General features: G+C 42.8%; 2 protein-coding genes across 2 annotated transcripts; one reads left to right on the top strand and one right to left on the bottom strand. All coding sequences in view use genetic code 11, as the record gives it.

Moving 5' to 3' along the window:
* Positions 1–1,685: 1,685 nt before the first annotated feature.
* EGR_02487 (hypothetical protein) lies at positions 1,686–7,094 on the bottom strand (the record flags this gene model as incomplete). Its single annotated transcript, XM_024491736.1, has 6 exons — positions 1,686–1,813; positions 2,332–2,375; positions 2,801–2,863; positions 4,856–4,892; positions 5,384–5,443; positions 6,665–7,094. 6 exons carry the CDS (start codon positions 7,092–7,094, stop codon positions 1,686–1,688), a joined length of 762 nt encoding a protein of 253 aa, XP_024353887.1.
* A 768-nt stretch (positions 7,095–7,862) lies between these two features.
* On the top strand, positions 7,863–14,076 carry EGR_02486 (Maternal protein pumilio; the record flags this gene model as incomplete). The annotated part of the gene is made up of 9 exons (XM_024491735.1): positions 7,863–8,021; positions 8,094–8,702; positions 9,188–9,500; positions 10,228–10,655; positions 10,750–10,933; positions 11,287–11,597; positions 11,643–11,885; positions 13,298–13,450; positions 13,609–14,076. 9 exons carry the CDS (start codon positions 7,863–7,865, stop codon positions 14,074–14,076), a joined length of 2,868 nt encoding a protein of 955 aa, XP_024353886.1.
* Between the last annotated feature and the right edge of the window lie 3,567 nt (positions 14,077–17,643).

Below are 17,643 nucleotides of genomic sequence, written 5' to 3'. Positions count from 1 at the left end.
GCTCTTCAGGGTGTAAAATGCGAAATATTTCTCATTTAAATTATTTTAAAATTTCCACATGATATAATATGAGGGTGATTACAACGAGGCGCAAAGCAGCCCAACTTTTGTGGTCTCATGCATGGAATTATCACTTGAAGTGTGCCGTCATTGAGGAAGAATTACCGCTGGTAAGAATTGTGCTTGCTGAATGCACCGAATTGATGTAGGAGAATGGAGATGCCGTTAAACCTCCGACAAAAGTCATTACAAGTGGAGTACTATGACCGTTAATCAAAAGGGGTTATTGTAAGAACCCGGCTTAGGTAATAAAATGAATAGCAGCAGACATTCCGAAGTACCTATGCCACAAAAGAGTGTACACATGATTAGGACAACGATTTATGCTGACAGATAACGCAGAAGTGGTTTTAGACCACTTGTACATGTGAAACAGGAAATCATGAGAATGTGCATTTCCACTAAACTATGGTAGACCGCAACGGTTCGCGTCTAAGGTGATGTTTGTGTTAAAAATAAAACGAGGTTTCAAGAAAAAAAATTCCCTCTCATAGCGGCAATTTAATAGGGCAACATTTGTTTGCTAGGGGAGAGACAGATGTTCGACGAGAAATATCACATTAATATGTCCAATAACTCTGCATGTTCTTTGACCTAAACCTGGATAAGTATCAAATAATAACTCTCTACCATAAAATTTCTTGGATCATTTGCCTCAGTTTACTGTTAGAGAGTATTTGAAGTTGTTTTATGTTTATTCATTTCTAGGTTCTGCAGTAGTTTAAGGTAGGCCTTCGATTCGTCAAGCAACTGGAGCCATCGTGGATGTTTTAAAATAAAAAAACCGCTACCGCCTTAAGGTTTCGGCTTTTTTCTGAACTAGCCCTTTGTTTTGACATGAAAAGAACTTTCATTAATTTAGTTTAAGGGATGGCCCTTACATCTGTTCAGTCAAACTAAAAAAACGGTCAGAAGGGTCCAACAAGCTGCTAGACACGCATTGTCGGCTAATCGAGAATTACGCAAGGTGATATGCTTGCAATACAATTCAGGGAGATAAATAAAGTAAAAAAAATCAAAAAAATAAAACGTTTAAATAGTCAACAATCAACTAAATACAGGGTTTTGTGCAATTTCGCCCTTCTTAAAATTTTTTGTTGTCCAAACTACCATCACAGGTCGCTTATAAGTTTTCGGCCTGCTTTCCCGGGACGTCCCTTCGAAGCTCCTCAGACAGGTGTTTTATCCCAAGTAAGCGTAAACAGCTTTCTTCGGATCTAGCCCCCTAAAAAACTTGACGTTTAAAAGACATGAATGACACCCTGGCTAATAGCTTTTCGACGAAAATCAGTTATCCATTTTCCGTGATCATCGAGAGGAAGCTAGAACTTCACTCTTTGCAATAACCATTAAAACAGAGTACGCATGGCCTCGGCAACATTACACTGCTGACCCATAAGTGGGACCATCTTCTCGTTTTGATACTTTCATACTTAATTTGTGCATTATTTGATCTATAAGTTAGCTTATTTTAAAGAGGTATGTTAATATTTTGTATGTTGAACGAACAGACGCTGAATTACCCTGCGTAATTTTAAAACTTCATAAACCATAGCTTTCATAACATCTTTTTATTGTACCAAATTATGCGGGAGTATCCCCGCAATTTGAAAGAAATCATTACTTTAGTTGAGTTTGGCACTTGTCAGGAATTCATTTCTAGGTGTATAAATTTGTGGGGTATTTAATAGGTGGAGCACAGACTGGATGACGAGGGTCAGTAGTGTCTGTGTTATTTGGTCAGAAAGGTCAACTGTCAAATAACAATGGAAAACTAAAAGGACTCGACATTTACGAACGATTCCTCCAGAAAGTACCAAATATTCTCTCCAAATACTGCACTTACAATGGGAGACATATGCTGAAAACAAAGGCTCCTAGCGGTCTCCAAGCTTCCCACCGGTTTTTTGCGATTCTCATAATAGTTTTTTTCCGGAGACCTTACGCGCTCCAGGTACCGCACAAAGTAGCAAAATGAAATTACTCAGTAAGTGAAGGCGCTTTTCGAAGTCTCCTCCCAAGTGCTTCTCGCAACTTGCATTAGTGCTTGCATTGAAAATCAGTGACACTTGAAAGGCGACTAGTTCCAATGCAAAGGTACATATTTAACTCCCTTTCCGGGGCAAGAGAGGGGTAGAGGGAGAAGGCACTCTGCAGACAAGTGTGCTTATAAATGCCTACATGTTGGCAGCTAATTGTTTTTGCTTACCTACCTCCACTCCCACATACCGCCTGGAAAAAGGTTTGGTGAATGACACTTTCTCAACTTACCTACTCCAGAGTATTTCTCACTTAAACAGGTTCTTTTATTATCTCTGCAAAAAAATAAGTTTCACACACATATTAACCAATTTTCCGCAGAATAAGCGACCGCCGTTCGTTTGGCTTGTTTCAGGTCTTTTTAAGACTCGTTTACATCATACAAGTGTTTTTGAGACCCACTTACCCAACGAGGAAAGTGTTCACCTCTTCCCCTTATCTGGCATGAAACTGTTTTAGAGGTGTGTAATTTTACTTACCACATTGCACATCAAAGGTGATGTGATTCAGGTTACCTAAGATAAACTCAGATTACGAATGCAGGAAGTTTAGCCAGATTAGGGTCTACCACCTAAAGCGATGGCATAACTTACTTCAGCACTGGAAAGGACATTAAATTATATTAGCTGTAAAAATTTATAGATACATTTTACCCATTACAACTGCTGAGGCTTTTTGTATTCATAAGGAAGTTGTCTACTTTCCGCCTGATTTCAAAAATTGCTTTGAATAAAAGCAAAGTGGTGTCAACAATTTGTCAAAACTAGTTTTGTATTAAACAAAATTGTTCTTGATAAGATGTTTCCAGTGAAAAGCGTGCGAAAAAATATGCTAGAAGGGCTAATGCCACAGGTTCGCCCGTGAACCTGCGCCCTCACTTGTCGGTAGATCCAGACCGAGTCGGGGCCAACACTCGAGGTGCTGGCTTACCAATACTTGGCCATGCTCTCAGTATGAGTTAATGTTCCCCAAACGTGTTTGAGAGGATTGCTAATGGACTGACCGTTTATAACAGTCTAGATCTGTCGGTGAGTAATAAACCGTTGCCTTTCGCTTTGTGTTTTGCTTCCTTGGTGACTTGGTTCTTTACAGTTCCGTAATATTCGGTGCTTATTGATGCAGAAGCGGACGCAGTTAAGTGTCAAGTACTGACGCTAGGTAGGAAAATATTTGCAAATTTGCCGTTTGTTTGTAGTCAATAAGGAGGCTGTCTGAATTGACTCAAATATTGCCGAAAATGGCAAATGGGAAATGGGCATCAAATGATTGGGTGTTGAAGGGATTTAGAGCGAAGTTTGGTCGGTGTTTAGCAAACGGCGGATGATTCACAACCTTTGTAAATGTGCACAAAGGTGGATAAAAATGGCTTCCGTTGATTAACTGTAACCAATTATGGAGTGGTTAATGACCTCACTTTAAAATAAATGAAACCTGCTTTCGACACAAGGCAAACGTTTTCAAGGCATTCAGGCGGCAAACCACATGTGCTACGAATTGCTGCTTCTGATAATATTGCAAAACTCAGGAGATCGCGCCTTTGATCTCCGCTTCCCTCGTACCAAACGTATTATGAAAAAATTCAGTTTTGTGTAGTTGGTAAGAAAACGAGAGGGTGCACTTTAGCATTGTTTTTTGAAGAAAAAATAAATATGCATTTCTATCACTTCCATCTTACGAGGAGAGCACACCAGAGGGGCGACGAAATCCTCTTCAAGGCTGCTTGCCTTTGTGGAATATTGCGATGCCCTGTTCTGGGGGGCACAATGGCACATGGTCTCCTTCATGATTAATTTGATTTTCACTCACAAATAGCTTAATAGTGGCGCTATTTTAAGTTTTCTTCCAGCATTCAAGATATCTGTACTTTTCAATGGCGGAATGCAAAACGATGCGTTTTAGGAATAAGTAGGAAATTGGACTAGTCTCGAAGGTAGAATGAAGCGGTGCTTAAAACTTTCATTAATTACGATCAAACCCGAATGGGCATGAGTGGAATGGACATTTGCATGGCTAGCTCACTACTGTTCGTGGAAATCGTCATGCAGACCACCTAAGTCTCCGCATTATTGCATCATTTTATTTAATTTGGAAAATAGTCACTAGGAAAGAGTGATGTCAAACACGGAGAAAACCTCCAACGGAAAAGAAGGTGAATTTGCGTCCCTCACAGCCGACTTAAATGACGCAAATCGCAAACTCAGAGGGAAATTACAGGGGTTCTAATGAAGTAAAATCACTTAGGGATCTCCAAAAAGCACATCAGTAATAGGGTTTAGCAAATAGTGCATTTTTTAAGCAGTCTGTCCAGTTCTACCAAAGGAGAATGCGTCTTTTAGCGTCCTTTAGCATCCCTTGCACATAGATCTAAATCAGTCAGTAGCATTGCATTTTGACCACACATCGTAAGTGACGACCAACCAGCTAGATATCAGGTCAGATTTCTTCAAAAATTTCTGACTTCTGGAGAGCAAATTCTAACTTATTTTGGGGCAAAAAGCGTCTTTAGTTGTTCGACTTCTAGGTCTCCAAGTGCCGATTTTTAATGTAGTCCAAATATCTTTTGAAGTCTACCTAAATGTATTATTGATGGTCTTTCTCACTTTCTTTGCAAATTTGAACACATTTTTATTTCTGTCTAATTTAAAATAGTAGCGCGGTTTTTGGGCTGATATAATGCGGGCGATTTAGTTTTGCGTCATTAATCGGGAAAGATTCAAATTCTACGCAAATAATAACAGCGGCTCTTTGCAATTACCTGTCAAAATCAAAACTTTTTACTCCTAATGTAATTTCTGCAAAAGTAATAATGCTAACTCAACATCAGCTTGTTCGTTAATAGCGCGTTCTCTTCCGCTGACCCATCCTAATTCACTCATTTTTCATAAAAAATACGCATTTTGTGGCGTATTAACAAATAATTATTAAAGCTCCTGTAAGCACTGCAACTCTGAATCTGTCAATCAGGAAGGTTGTTACGTGCTTTCGAGATTTTACCAGCATCTAACTTAAACTGCTTTTTCTCCTTAAAACGCCTTTGAAACGTTTCAAAGCATTAGTCCAATCAGATAAGACTCCGTTTTAAATTTTGAGGCACTCAAATGCGTATTTCATGCACGGATCCACAAAAAATCAAATTACTGCTTGCTACTGCACTTTAGAGTGGTGGAAAGAAGGGCACACCGTTCCTAGAGTAGACCATGAAAGAGGAAGTGGAGCTCTATTATACTAATCCGAAAAGACATTTCTATAAATTCGTTTAAGAACGGGGTGCCCTGGGGCCAACCTTCAGAAATCACTGCTATCTCAAATAAGGGCAGTTCTGAAAAGAATGTAAAGAAACCTCCTGTCAACTACATGAATATAAATTTTCGCATTTGTTACTAACTATTTTTTTAAGCAAAAATAGCAGTTTTGAGGAAGTTATTAGTCTTTCAAAGCCTTGTCAGATATGCATCACCGACATGAACCTGGGAGCTCTAGAGTTGCCAGACCCACAAGTTGATGAACTGAGTCACCATGGTGCGCTGCAAAACGCATAATTATGCTGGTAATCGAGACGACAAAGGGATTAGAAGAAGGGCGTTTCGCCGCTCTTCACAACGTTGAAAGTTGGGATATGGAAACGCAGACTTGCTGTGGGCGGAACATGCATTGTCCTTGTCCCTCGTTTCCACATTCCTACCACAGGGTCATGTACAAATCTGCAGCCCTTTGACACTTTCAACCGACGGTTTGAATTGATAATAACTTCATTGCACAAACTGACTTGCGATTACGACTAGAAATTTTAAATTGTGCTAGCAGACTAGTGTTTTCTTTTATCTTTATCCGAATAATAACAACCAGCTCCATAGGTGGTAAGAATAAATGTAAAGTTAGCAGTCTTTAAATGTGTGCAGCCAACACCGCAACGAAATGTATTCATCTATTCTCACTTTTTGTCATGAAATTCCAACCACTGAACTTAGCCAAAATTTACTTATTGTCTTTAGACATTTCCAAAAATAATAGGAAAAATAAGCGGCTCTCGGCCACTTCGATCAAGATGTGGTAGTGCAAGGTAGAAATGCATGGCGAAACTGATGAATTTTTAATTGCAAATTAAGCAAACAGGTTAATAAGTCGGAATTTCGTTTTAGAAAAAGTGTTCTCAAATGATCTTGTTCATTTAACTTGGAAGTGGTGAGAATGAATTGCTATTCCGGTCGTTCTATCAAGACACTTTGCGAGGTACCAAATCTATAGTCGCCCGTGACAACTAGTTAACCGTAAAAATTTTGATGATTGCCGTCTATTATTTCTGAGTGGGGTGTTTCATTGAGTTACCACAAAATGATTAGTGGGTGTTACGTTAAAACCCTAAATCAGAAACTTATAGTTACAGTCTGTTGAATAATTTCGCATGGACGCTATCACGACGTGAACGAAGCCTCTGTCTACAGGATTTTTAATAGAATACATTAATCTAAAATTCAAGGTGCATAAAGTTTTTTTGAAAACTGCACAGTTATTCACATGCATAGAAGGATCATAATACTTCATTAGGCCCTCAGGACTAACATACCTTGAACAAACTTTAAAGTGGACGGATCAACCACGGAGTATTTTCTGACATCCTGTATCGAAATGAGGCTTCGCCGAACTTCACAATTATTGTCAGTTTTAGTCCGAAGACTGGACTTTTTTAGTAAACCTCTCTTCGGAATGCTCTCCTCGGCCTCTGGGGGTGGGACTCGCAAAAATCTTCTGCTTTGATCACTGCTACTAGTTTGTCCACCGTGCTGTGATAAATGTTTCTTTGATATGGGTGACTGAGTACTAGAATCTCTTTGCCGATTATTTTGACGACAAAATGTATTTGCGGAGGGATTGCTAGTTCTCCGTTGAGGTGTAATCGAGTCCGCACGATCCTTTTGTGGTGACGATGAGGGTACCACTTGCGAATAGGGCTTCGTGATAGCAGGAAAGACAAAGCATTCTTCGTCCTCATCCATCCTTTGTGCATCGAGACTCTCCCGGTGAATCCAGAGCATAAGTGCTGCCTGGGAAAATTAGCAACCTGACACCCCCCGCCTGACATGTTAACCAATCAGAAGTCAGGATGCGTTTAGAGGGCTGCTAGCTACAAATGCCCTCTTAACTGAATATTTTTCATCAAACGCCCATTCGCTTCTGAAAGACGGAGTTTCTTTTGAAAACTAGGGATGGATTTAAAACTTCTAACAGGTTTCGTAGACTGGGAAACAGTAGTTATTAAATTGGGATACTTTAGGCGAGAGTATCGGAAGGTCTAGTACTCCAAAAGTAAGTATTGGCCATATATTTGTAGCAAAAAAAATTTTAGGTCAAAATAGAATAGAATAGTAGGCAAACAGTGTAGAAATATCCCAGAAACACTCCTGAGCATTGCAACCCAAGAAAACAAAAACTGAGAATGAGCCAATTTTGTGTGCGTTTTTAAATCAAAACATTTATAAGAACGCACAAAATAATAAGTACAGCCATACAGTACTGTGCACAATTAAATCAGTTGCTTTGTTTAAATTCACCACTTTCGATTGCGATCAATATCTTTAAGTGGGATTGTTTGGCTTTGAGCTTGGTGTATATACTGTATATAGCTGTAAGTATGTCTTTGTGAATCAGTGTATAAATGCGTACTTTCCATTTATTACTGCCAACTTACCGTTCCAGCCTTTTCCTGAAGGGCTTAAAAGCCTTTGTACATATCCTGTAATTACTCGGAAGTGGTGCGTTTGTCAATGACTTCAAGTGAAACAAAAGATCCGGCGTCAGATTTGCCTGTCGACCAAATGCTTATCAGCACTGCACCACCTGGTTTTCAAACTGATGTCAACAATTTGATGCCCAATCGAGCACGAGTTGAGGCACCTTTTCCCACGCAGTGGGCTCCATCAATAGTAGGTCGATTTTATTTTATTGAATTCAAGTTCTTGGTGCATTTGAGGTTTGCATTTTACTTAATTTTACAGGAAAATCAAGTCGGGGCCCAAAATTCTGATTGTGGTACTCCGCATCTGCCAGATGGTTTTGACCTAACCGACGATGATGGCACTGACTTGACGGGTGGTGGAACAGTTCGTGGTATCGCTGACCATGGAGAGACGGAGTCTGAAACTGATGCTTCTTTGGCTAACCATTTTCAAGGCCTTTCCGTCTTTGAGACCTCCCGGGCGAACCACATATGGGCTATTGGTGCAGAGCGCAGAGGTCAGGCGTCTGCGGATGATTTTAATACCAGTTCTGGGGACGTCGCAGGTGTGGGCATCGGCTCTATGAATTCCGCTACACCTGTGCCCATTGGGACGCTTACAACCTCACTTGGGGATGTCGATGGTGTGGGAAAAAGCAAGATGGCTTCTGCCTCTGCACCTGAATCCATGCCTGGCATCGACATCCAGTCTATCTGGGAATCAAAGGGCTATAATCGACGTTTGTGGATAAATGATCGTCTATTTGATTCAGACGATCAACTGAAAAGAGATGGAAATGAAGACCAATCATTGGACGAGGTTACGGTCGCTGAAGCTAAACTTGATAATAATGGGGACGCATGGGAATGGGATGATTCATTACTTGGCGTAAGTTCTGTGGTTACGTTTATCGGCTATAGAATTCCTCATGGCGAGGGCTTTATGGTAGCAACCCAACGGAACACAGGCCATTTAATCAGGTTGCTGCAAGTGCAGTTCAGCAACCCTTGCCCCCCTCGGGTTTTCCTAGTCTCTGGCACCCGAAACCCAATGCTGGCAGCTTTTCTCTGGCTCCACAGATGAATATAAGTGCCAGTTCGCATGAGGGGCCCGGCGATTTTTGTGTCAGTGAAAATGCCTTCGCAAATGCTGGGAATCCACTACCTGGTGAAATTAGTGGAAGTGGTGTTGGGCTTTATGGTCACCTAATAGGAAAGAAAATTAGCTCCAGCAATGGAAGCAGTTTGTGTGGTATGCCTTCTGGTCAATCCTTTTTCCATTTCGATGGGAACAGTGGGAAGGTAATTTGCGTGTCCGTCCCACACATCCACTAAGTTTGAAAGGTTTATGATTCTAGACTTACTTTTTTTCAGCCTTCCTTTGGGTGCAACAGTGGATTACCTCCCCAGATGTCGTCAGGAATGGTGTCAGTCGCAAGTCTGCCGGAAAATGCGACACCCAACATCCCTGTAGTTAGCTCTGGTAGTAACGAAGCGTCACCAGAGGTCGCTCCTGCGGTTCCACTAACTGCGCAGCGTTCCGCTCAGCCGACGTCAATGCCCATGCCGATGCCCCCACCTCAGTTTGATCCAATGTCGATGGCCATGGCAATGTCGATGTTCATGCAGCCTCAAAATGCCCCTGCTCCACCATCGCATTCCAATTCTAGTGTTACTTCACCTTCGAGTGAGTCATGTTTCCAGTTATTTAAGGGCTAATAGTGAGTGTCCACCAATTTCGTGTTTCCTGAAAGCAGTCTGCACCATATGCACTAGTGTGACAGTAATGTTTCGGCTTAAAGGTTGGAATGAATTTCATGTTAGCATGCTGGTCTACCACGCGGCTGCCTCCGTCGGATATCGGTGGTCACTATCACATCAATCACGCTGTTGGTCTCTGACTGTACGCGAACTAGCAACCTTTTTGCTATCTCAAAATTGGCATTTTTAATGAGTTTTTTGCAGCTTAGGTTGGATATTTTTTCCTCCTTTTAGTAATATCTGCAGATACTGTGATTGATAAGAATGTCGCGCTTGAGTTAGTACGTCAGGCCTACAAGTAGGCCCGCTCCTTATTTGACATGACTTAAGCATTCTTTGCCATCAATATGACTTTGGCATGAAGAGCAGAAAAACATGAGTTGCCTCATCGTGACTTTCTGTAGAACGGATCATTGTCGTCCTCTAGTGTCCAATATCATGTAGTATCTTGGTGGGCCTTGATATTAATGCTCCCCGTAATGGTAGGCGATGTTGAACTTGAGCACATAGAAGACTGTATTACAGATGTATCGTTGGGAACATTTTATATACCACAAAGACAATAACAGTTCCTCTAATTTTCTTTCAACCAGTTTGTTCTAGGTGGGCACCGCTTGGTCGAATTAATTCATCTTTACACTGTCTGATTGTAGGTACTTGGAATCCCTTAGTCTTCAACATGTTTATGCAGCAACTTGCTCAGAACCCAGCCACGGCAGCTTTGGCCGCATCCATTACTCCACCGCCTCTGCCCGCGCTTCCATTGCCACCACCTTCACAGGGCGTGCCTAATGCTGCATCGCAAGCGCAGTCTCAGGCACAACCAACACCCGATTTGACATCTGATCATGCTCGTCTTGTTGCCTATCTGATACTTCAGATGCAGAATCAACTATTCTTCAATCAGCAGCAACAGCAACAACCGCAGCAGCCTAATTCGCCTAGCCAACAGCAACACTTCGCTCTTCAGGCTTTTCAAGCTGCCACAGTTGCCGGAATGAGAGGGGCAGGTGGCCCCGGGCAAGTGGGTCCGGCCTTGCCGGCACAACAGGGTACAATTACCCCCTATGGTTTACCACAGGTGTATATTTTTTTCTAGTGCGGCCTCTTGTAACTATCCTTTAATACCAGTGCAAATAATCCGGCTTTTGCTTACATAGATAGGCATTTTACAGCCCACGGCGTCCCCACATCCGGGGGGATCGCCACTATTTCCACCGGGAGCAAATGTGTCGGTAACCTCAGGTAATCAGGCTGGCCCTTCGGCACCGCCCCCTCCACCTCCACCAGGATTCGCTCGTGTCGTTAATACTGCGAAGAGCTTTAGCCCCGCCGCCTCCGGTTACTCTGCTATTGAGGGTAGGGTCCGTCCCTAAATCACTTTGGGTTACGGTTGCACTTGGTGTTTTGGGGTCACTCTAAGCCCTTTATCTGTGTATTACACGGGCGTATTTCGTTGCACTGACCTGATTTCGGTTCACTAGTAGCATCGAATTGTATTCGACCTGAGAGAAGGTCTGGTCCTATTTCTCAATTGGATAAATCGGTCATATGAAATATTCAAGCAAAGTAATCCAGATTGGCGGTCACTGTTTCCTCTGTGCGCTACTGCCTTTGTAGATACCCGTGGCTTTGCCTTTTCTGCCCATCTACCCTCATGCGCTGTTTGGGGTGCTTTTACGTCAATTCAATAGCTGAAGTTCTTTTTTTAGGTGGTCCCTCACCGGTAGCCAACAATGCTGGGGTTCCTGTTAGCAGAAGCCAGCTGCTGGAAGAATTCCGAAATTCGACAGCTCGTTTTCAGCACATTCAACTCTCTGAGCTTCGTGACCACATTGTTGAGTTCGCTCGTGATCAGCACGGATCACGATTCATTCAGCAGAAACTGGAAACGGCTACGATTGAGGAGAAAAATATTGTCTTCTCAGAAATTCTTCCTCAAGCGGGCAAACTGATGGTTGATGTTTTTGGAAACTATGTCATACAGAAGTTTTTTGAATTCGGAACTGATAACCAAAAGGAGGTAGGATGTTTAAGTGGTTCTTAAACTCATTTGTGCTTCATTCAGCTCCTTTCTCAATGCTTGCATGGCCACGTTGTGGAGTTTGCAGTGCAAATGTACGGCTGTCGGGTTATTCAAAAAGCTCTCGAATCGGTTCCACTGGAGTCCAAAATTCGTATCATTAGCGAACTTCGTCCCCATGTGATGCGCTGTGTGAAGGATCAGAATGGCAACCATGTGATTCAAAAATGCATCGAGTGTGTTCCCTCGGCTGAGCTGGATTTTATCATAACTACGTTTCGTGGCCAGGTAATTGTGCATTTCACTTTCCCTCTCTTTCTCTCGGAAAGAAATGCGTTTGTGTCGCCGAATCGCTTCCAGTTTTTTTTCATCGTGGTAAATTGTACTTCAATAACGCCTCGCAGATGGGCACGCAATGCCCTTGAGTTCGCGTATTTTGAAAAAAATACTTGTTCCTGCTGCTTTGATTAGCTTTTTTGCTCTGCGGTGGTGACTTCTAACCTGATTATCACCGATGATGAATTTGTGGTTTTAATGCGTAAATATACGGTCAGCATCCGTGTCGTTACCATGGTTTTTACCTTTTTGGTTTAAATCACTGCGCCAATTTTTCTTTCTAAATCTATTGGCCTACCTCATAAAGGCACGTAGGTGTATGCACATCCGTTCGCGCTGACAAGTGCCACTGCCACGTACGCATTCGTATTTACTGTCAAACTACATGAGGTCTTGTGAGTGCTGCGGGCACTCGTCATCCAACGTCTACAACTTATCGCATTTACTAGATGTTGACTACATCTGCTGATGTTGAATTAAGTCACGTTCCTCGTTCGTGAATGCTAGGTCAGATGTGGTTTCATATTTTGTTTTCACTTTGTAATCTTCGTCCAACTTGTCAATGCACTGTTACGTGCACAGAAATGTTTATTTAACCCGAGAAGTCATTTAACATAGTGGGGAGTAGGCGAGTCTTAACCACAGTTGATAAAACCGTTTTGTTGTGGTTCTGCGACTCATGCTTGCGTTTTGATTAGAAATGTTGTTTGTGCTTGTGAGGATGACTTGGCAATGCAAATTAGGTACACATCCCACAGCTATTCCGCTCTCCAATTGTGCCCGTGTTCGCTTTGATAGTCAGAGTGTGTATGTGGTAGTTTTTCATTTGGTTTATTTTTAATGACTTCTCAGCACAGCTTTGAGTAGCAATCGCGGCGTTGTACCTACTGCCACTACTAGTGTCTACCATGAATTTCTCAATTCGACATATTTTTTTATCTAGATAGCTGTGGCAATTGGTTCAGTATTTTACATTAATTTTTGCTCTACGTGTAGCGGTCTCCATTACCTCTTATTTATTACTTGACTGCTTTCGCTAGCAGAAATATGATTTTACCGTTCACATACTTTTTCGATTATCAGTACATCCCTATTTCGTCAGTAGGGCGTTTTTTCGTTACGATTGCGCGTTTTTGACCTCTGGACAGCCTCCACTATGCGACCTACACATCTTGTTGGCTTTTTGACATCTAACACTTTGGTTTGAGTTGACTTTTAGTCGCTTGGAGTCAGTTTTCGTTTGATGAAAGCTTGTTAGCTGCAGTATCTTGGCCTGATTTAAAGTGACCTTTAGAAGTATTTGACTTCGGCTAGTATATTTGGTTTTTCGGATTTCCACCTTTTTCTATGAACTTTACTTCCAGGTTTATACTCTGTCGTCCCACCCCTATGGTTGTCGAGTTATCCAACGCATTCTGGAGCACTGCTCCACTGAACAAACTCGGGTAATTCTGGATGAGCTACATCAGAGTGTTGATAACCTTGTCAATGACCAGTATGGCAATTATGTTGTACAGGTGGGTGTATTCTTCGGTCGATATTCTGTTTACTAACGTCGATTTTACTCCCCCTCTGGTATAGGTTTTAGTGAAGTCTTCGGTGTTTTTATGAGTCTGAATCCCGATTATATTTGTAGTTTTGCAACGGTGTTCATTGTCAAGCGTTTGTTTTCCAGCATGTTCTGGAGCACGGTTCGCAAGAGGATAAGTCTCGCATAATCAACAGTCTGCGCGGACGTGTAGCCACCCTCTCGGAGCACAAATTTGCATCAAACGTTATGGAGAAGGCGATCGCTAACGCCACCCCAGCTGAGCGTTCGGCTCTTATAAACGAGGTGCTGGTGTCTGCAGATGGCACAGATAATGGACCTGGAGGCGTTCTGGTCGACATGATGAAGGACCAATTCGCTAACTATGTAGTTCAGCGCATGCTTGAGCTAGCCGATAAGCAGCAGCGAAACAGTCTCATAACTCGCATTCGTCCCCTTGTCGGCACGCTGCGCAAATATAACTACGGGAAGCACATCATTACGAAGTTAGAAAAGTATGGAGCAGGTGGTAGTAACTGCAGCTCAAGTGGGAGTGGCAAAGTCGGCCTCATTTCTCCCGCTGGCACGTCAAACGACCACCTAAAATCGGTGTAGAATGTTTGCATCACTCGCTGTTAAAAATCTAAATAGAGTTGTTCATATTGTTTCTTGCGTCTGGTGTGTAGGTGCGTTTTGTATATTTGAGCCGGCGTTGTCTCAATACCTCTCCCTCGTCATCACCACACAGACACTAGTATATACATATTGTAAAGTTCACCACAAGCATGCTAAGTAAATCCCACCACTCTGTATAGCCTATGCGTGTCTTCATTATCGATGCTATGTGACCTCACTCATACGTCCTCATCTTCACCGAACACTTTCTTTTGTTGCCCTGAGTTGTGTTGATTTTTTGTCCTCCTCTCGCATGCACATACATTTCGTTACCCTTTGTTCATTCTGCCTCCCATTACTCACTTGCCAACGTTTGTAAAATACTGTCCAATACTCGGGTCCTGTGCGCTCTGATCTTTTCTCCGCAAATCTGGCAAACAACACGAAGAATTGGGATGACTGTCTGGTCTACGTGAATCCTATACCACACTCTCGCCCTTTCACCGGATGTGAGTTGCAAACAGGCCTGGATGTAGTGTACATTTTCATTTGAATGTAGATATGAAGCAAAGCCTCTCTTTGCTTCTTTACCCCCACCTATCTCAATACATGAGTGGTCTGTTAAGTGATTCGGCTTCTCTTCTCCCTTTACTCGTGGCGGCTTTATCTCAGGCTAGTTTTCGTGTCGACTAAGCAATGCGGTCTGAAGTCGCACAGCATGGTCGGCTGGTGAGTAGAGCGTCGAGACAATGTCGTTCGTTATTCCCACTTGCAGGAGGTGGGCAGCTCTTGGCGCGCTGATTGCGTTGTAACAAAGTGGATTTGTTTTGCCGTTTTCGTTGACGAAGTTCTTTGGAATCGACGTTTAGTCTACCTTTGATTCATCTCGCCATTTTTACAAAGTATGCGGTGAAGTGGCAACTTCTAAAACAGTTATCTAGTAGGAGATTGTGTATCCTGCGTTTCCTGATAACCAGCCCCAAGGTCGCCTTTTTGACTTTCACTTTGTCGTCTCTCCGACGCCATTTTTTGAAGCCCAGTGGGGTGACTTGCGTAGCTGTACCTACCTATTCCGTCACGTGCTTGGGATGTGTCACCAATGCGCTCGTTAAATGACTGAGTCCATTCGGTGGCATCTTTCATATGGTTGTTTTTCTCTTCCCATTGGGTGGCGGCGGGCGAGAGGGTTAGATGTGGCTGTGGCGAGTGCTAATTCTTCTCGGTTCTAGCGCGCGTTCCGGCTTTTCGATTCGCCTTTTATGGTCAGTTGCAGGGTCACGTGGACTGCAACTGCACACATCTCTTCACTGCCGCGCGCATGCTTTCATACGCGACCGTGTTAAAATGGCAATCTCCTTCTGATAGACTCGCGCACGAATCCGGAGCGTCTCACACTTCCCTGGTTCGCAAGTCGTGCTTGTGCATGGATCACTGATGTTTGCAACGTCTGGTGCACAATTTTCAACTGTGGTAGCTGAAAGGTGAGATGCCTATCCGTGTACGTTTGTTTCAATCGTGGCAAATGCACAGGCTTGGTGTGTGTGTGTGTGTGTATGCGGAATTGTGCTGTGGATTGCTTGTGCTACGAATTTCAAAACTCAGCGCTGGATCTTTTGTCACAAGGCGTTTATGGATTTTACTGGCAAAGGCTGCGTGGACAGGGCATTGTTGGCCACTTGTTCGTATGGTAGGACGTGATGCTAAGGCCACCGTTGCCCAAAGGTGCAGGGTGTTCCATAGGCGTGTAAATTTAGTAAACGACTGAACGAACAAATCATCACTGTCAAGCTCTGCTTTGGGTGTCTCCCCCGAGCCTTTGCAATCGCCGTCGTAGGTTATGTGTGCGGCCATGAGGTGCAGAACCATTAATCTTTTTATTTTGCCATCGTCTTCAATGTTTTCATCAGCAGTTTACTCTGGATAAGCCAAACACGGATGACTAGTTAAGCTATTTTGTCATCGCGTAAATTGTGTGAATGATTTGGCCCCATAATCGCATTGATTGCAGGCTTAAGCGCATTTCTATGTGGAGTCGTTATAAACACTTGTGAATATGGGTGTAGTGGCGCTGTTGGATGGCATCGCCACACTCACATTACTTGCTAAAAATAGTTCGCAGTCATTACGTTGGTTCAGTCGTCGTGCATGGGTGTGTACACAATGGCTCTATGTAGAACTCGCCAGACCCAGCTTCAGGTGTGATCGTTTGCTGTCGCCATGGTTGTCACTACCATCAGCAAGGTGAGGTGGCTTTTGTGAACTTTTTTTTTAGTGAGAGAGATGTTTTGTGTTGACGCGGATCACAGTTTAATGCTCCATTTCTGGAATGTTGACAGAGGAGTGGCCTTAAAAGCACAGGGAAGGTGCTCATGTGATTTGCGGTGTAGTATAGTACTCTTAACCAATTGTGGGTGTGGTTTGGATGGGCATGCTCATTTGCCACAACCCATAACGGTAAACGCTGCCTTAACATGAGGCATTGAACCTATAAAGTACACTCAGGTAGTAAATTCTAACATTAGTACTCAGAACCTGGGGAGAAACATGCTATAAAATAACAATTAAATTCCGTAGAAAAAGAATTCCTTCTGATTACATTTACTTTTACCAGGTGAATGCCATCATGAAGGTTCAAATTAAACACCAGTAGTCAGGCAGTGCAAGCATGTTTCATGCAGTAAGAATTGGTGTGTTGCGTTCAAGATCTGAGGGCAATACGCGCTCTGGTAGAACACACTGCCACCCGATGGCGAATGGCTAGGAGCCAATTTTGAATGTCTACACCTACACCTCTTACCCACTGTGAGTGTTGCAATCTTGGAAGCAAAGCCGCAAATCGCAACGCAATATCTTTTGGCGTGGCCTGGGAGCTGGAATGACTACCACACCAACGGAGGTTAGCTAATCTTCGGTGGTTGTTTCTCATTCTGGTCTGAATGTTAATCCGAACACAGTTCAAAGCGGATTCGAGGCTTTCAACCGGAATACATTGCAAGTGGTTCGGAAACGTGTCCTACCGTGAGCTTTCGTTTGGTCCTGTGAATAATTTTTCTACCCCACTGTGATGGTCTACACATTCAAGTAGCATAGGGGAATGATACTCAGAAGTAAGTCGGAATTTTGAAACCGGTTGTCTCAAAAAGTCAATTTTTAACACAATTAAGTTCAGATGTGAAATATTATTAAGTAACCTCTTGCAACGATGTATTTGTCTCAGTAGTCTTTCTAAAGATATAATGAATTTGGATTCAGTAGCACCACCAGTGATCATGATAATAGCTAAACCGTCTACCTGCATATAGTAGGTTTACAAACGCTTTAAGGGCTAGCATTTGTGTGTGTCAAAAGTGTTAAATCGAGTACTTCACCTAGGATTAGCAAGCTTTGCATTGATTGCTAAGGTCTTATGAGAACCAGGGATGTAAAATACTCTGGGAACCTCTTTTGTAAGCAAAAATGAATTGTTCTCTTCGAATTCAGGCGAAAATTAGCTCTACCACCCACCTTCACCTTACTACACTTGACAAATCACACCCAGGTCAGGTGAGATTATGTGCAGTTTACAAC

The sequence above is a fragment of the Echinococcus granulosus genome, assembly GCF_000524195.1.
Source record: "Echinococcus granulosus chromosome Unknown EG_S00011, whole genome shotgun sequence".
Taxonomy (NCBI): Eukaryota; Metazoa; Platyhelminthes; class Cestoda; order Cyclophyllidea; family Taeniidae; genus Echinococcus; species Echinococcus granulosus.
This window is presented reverse-complemented; position numbering and strand designations above follow the sequence as displayed.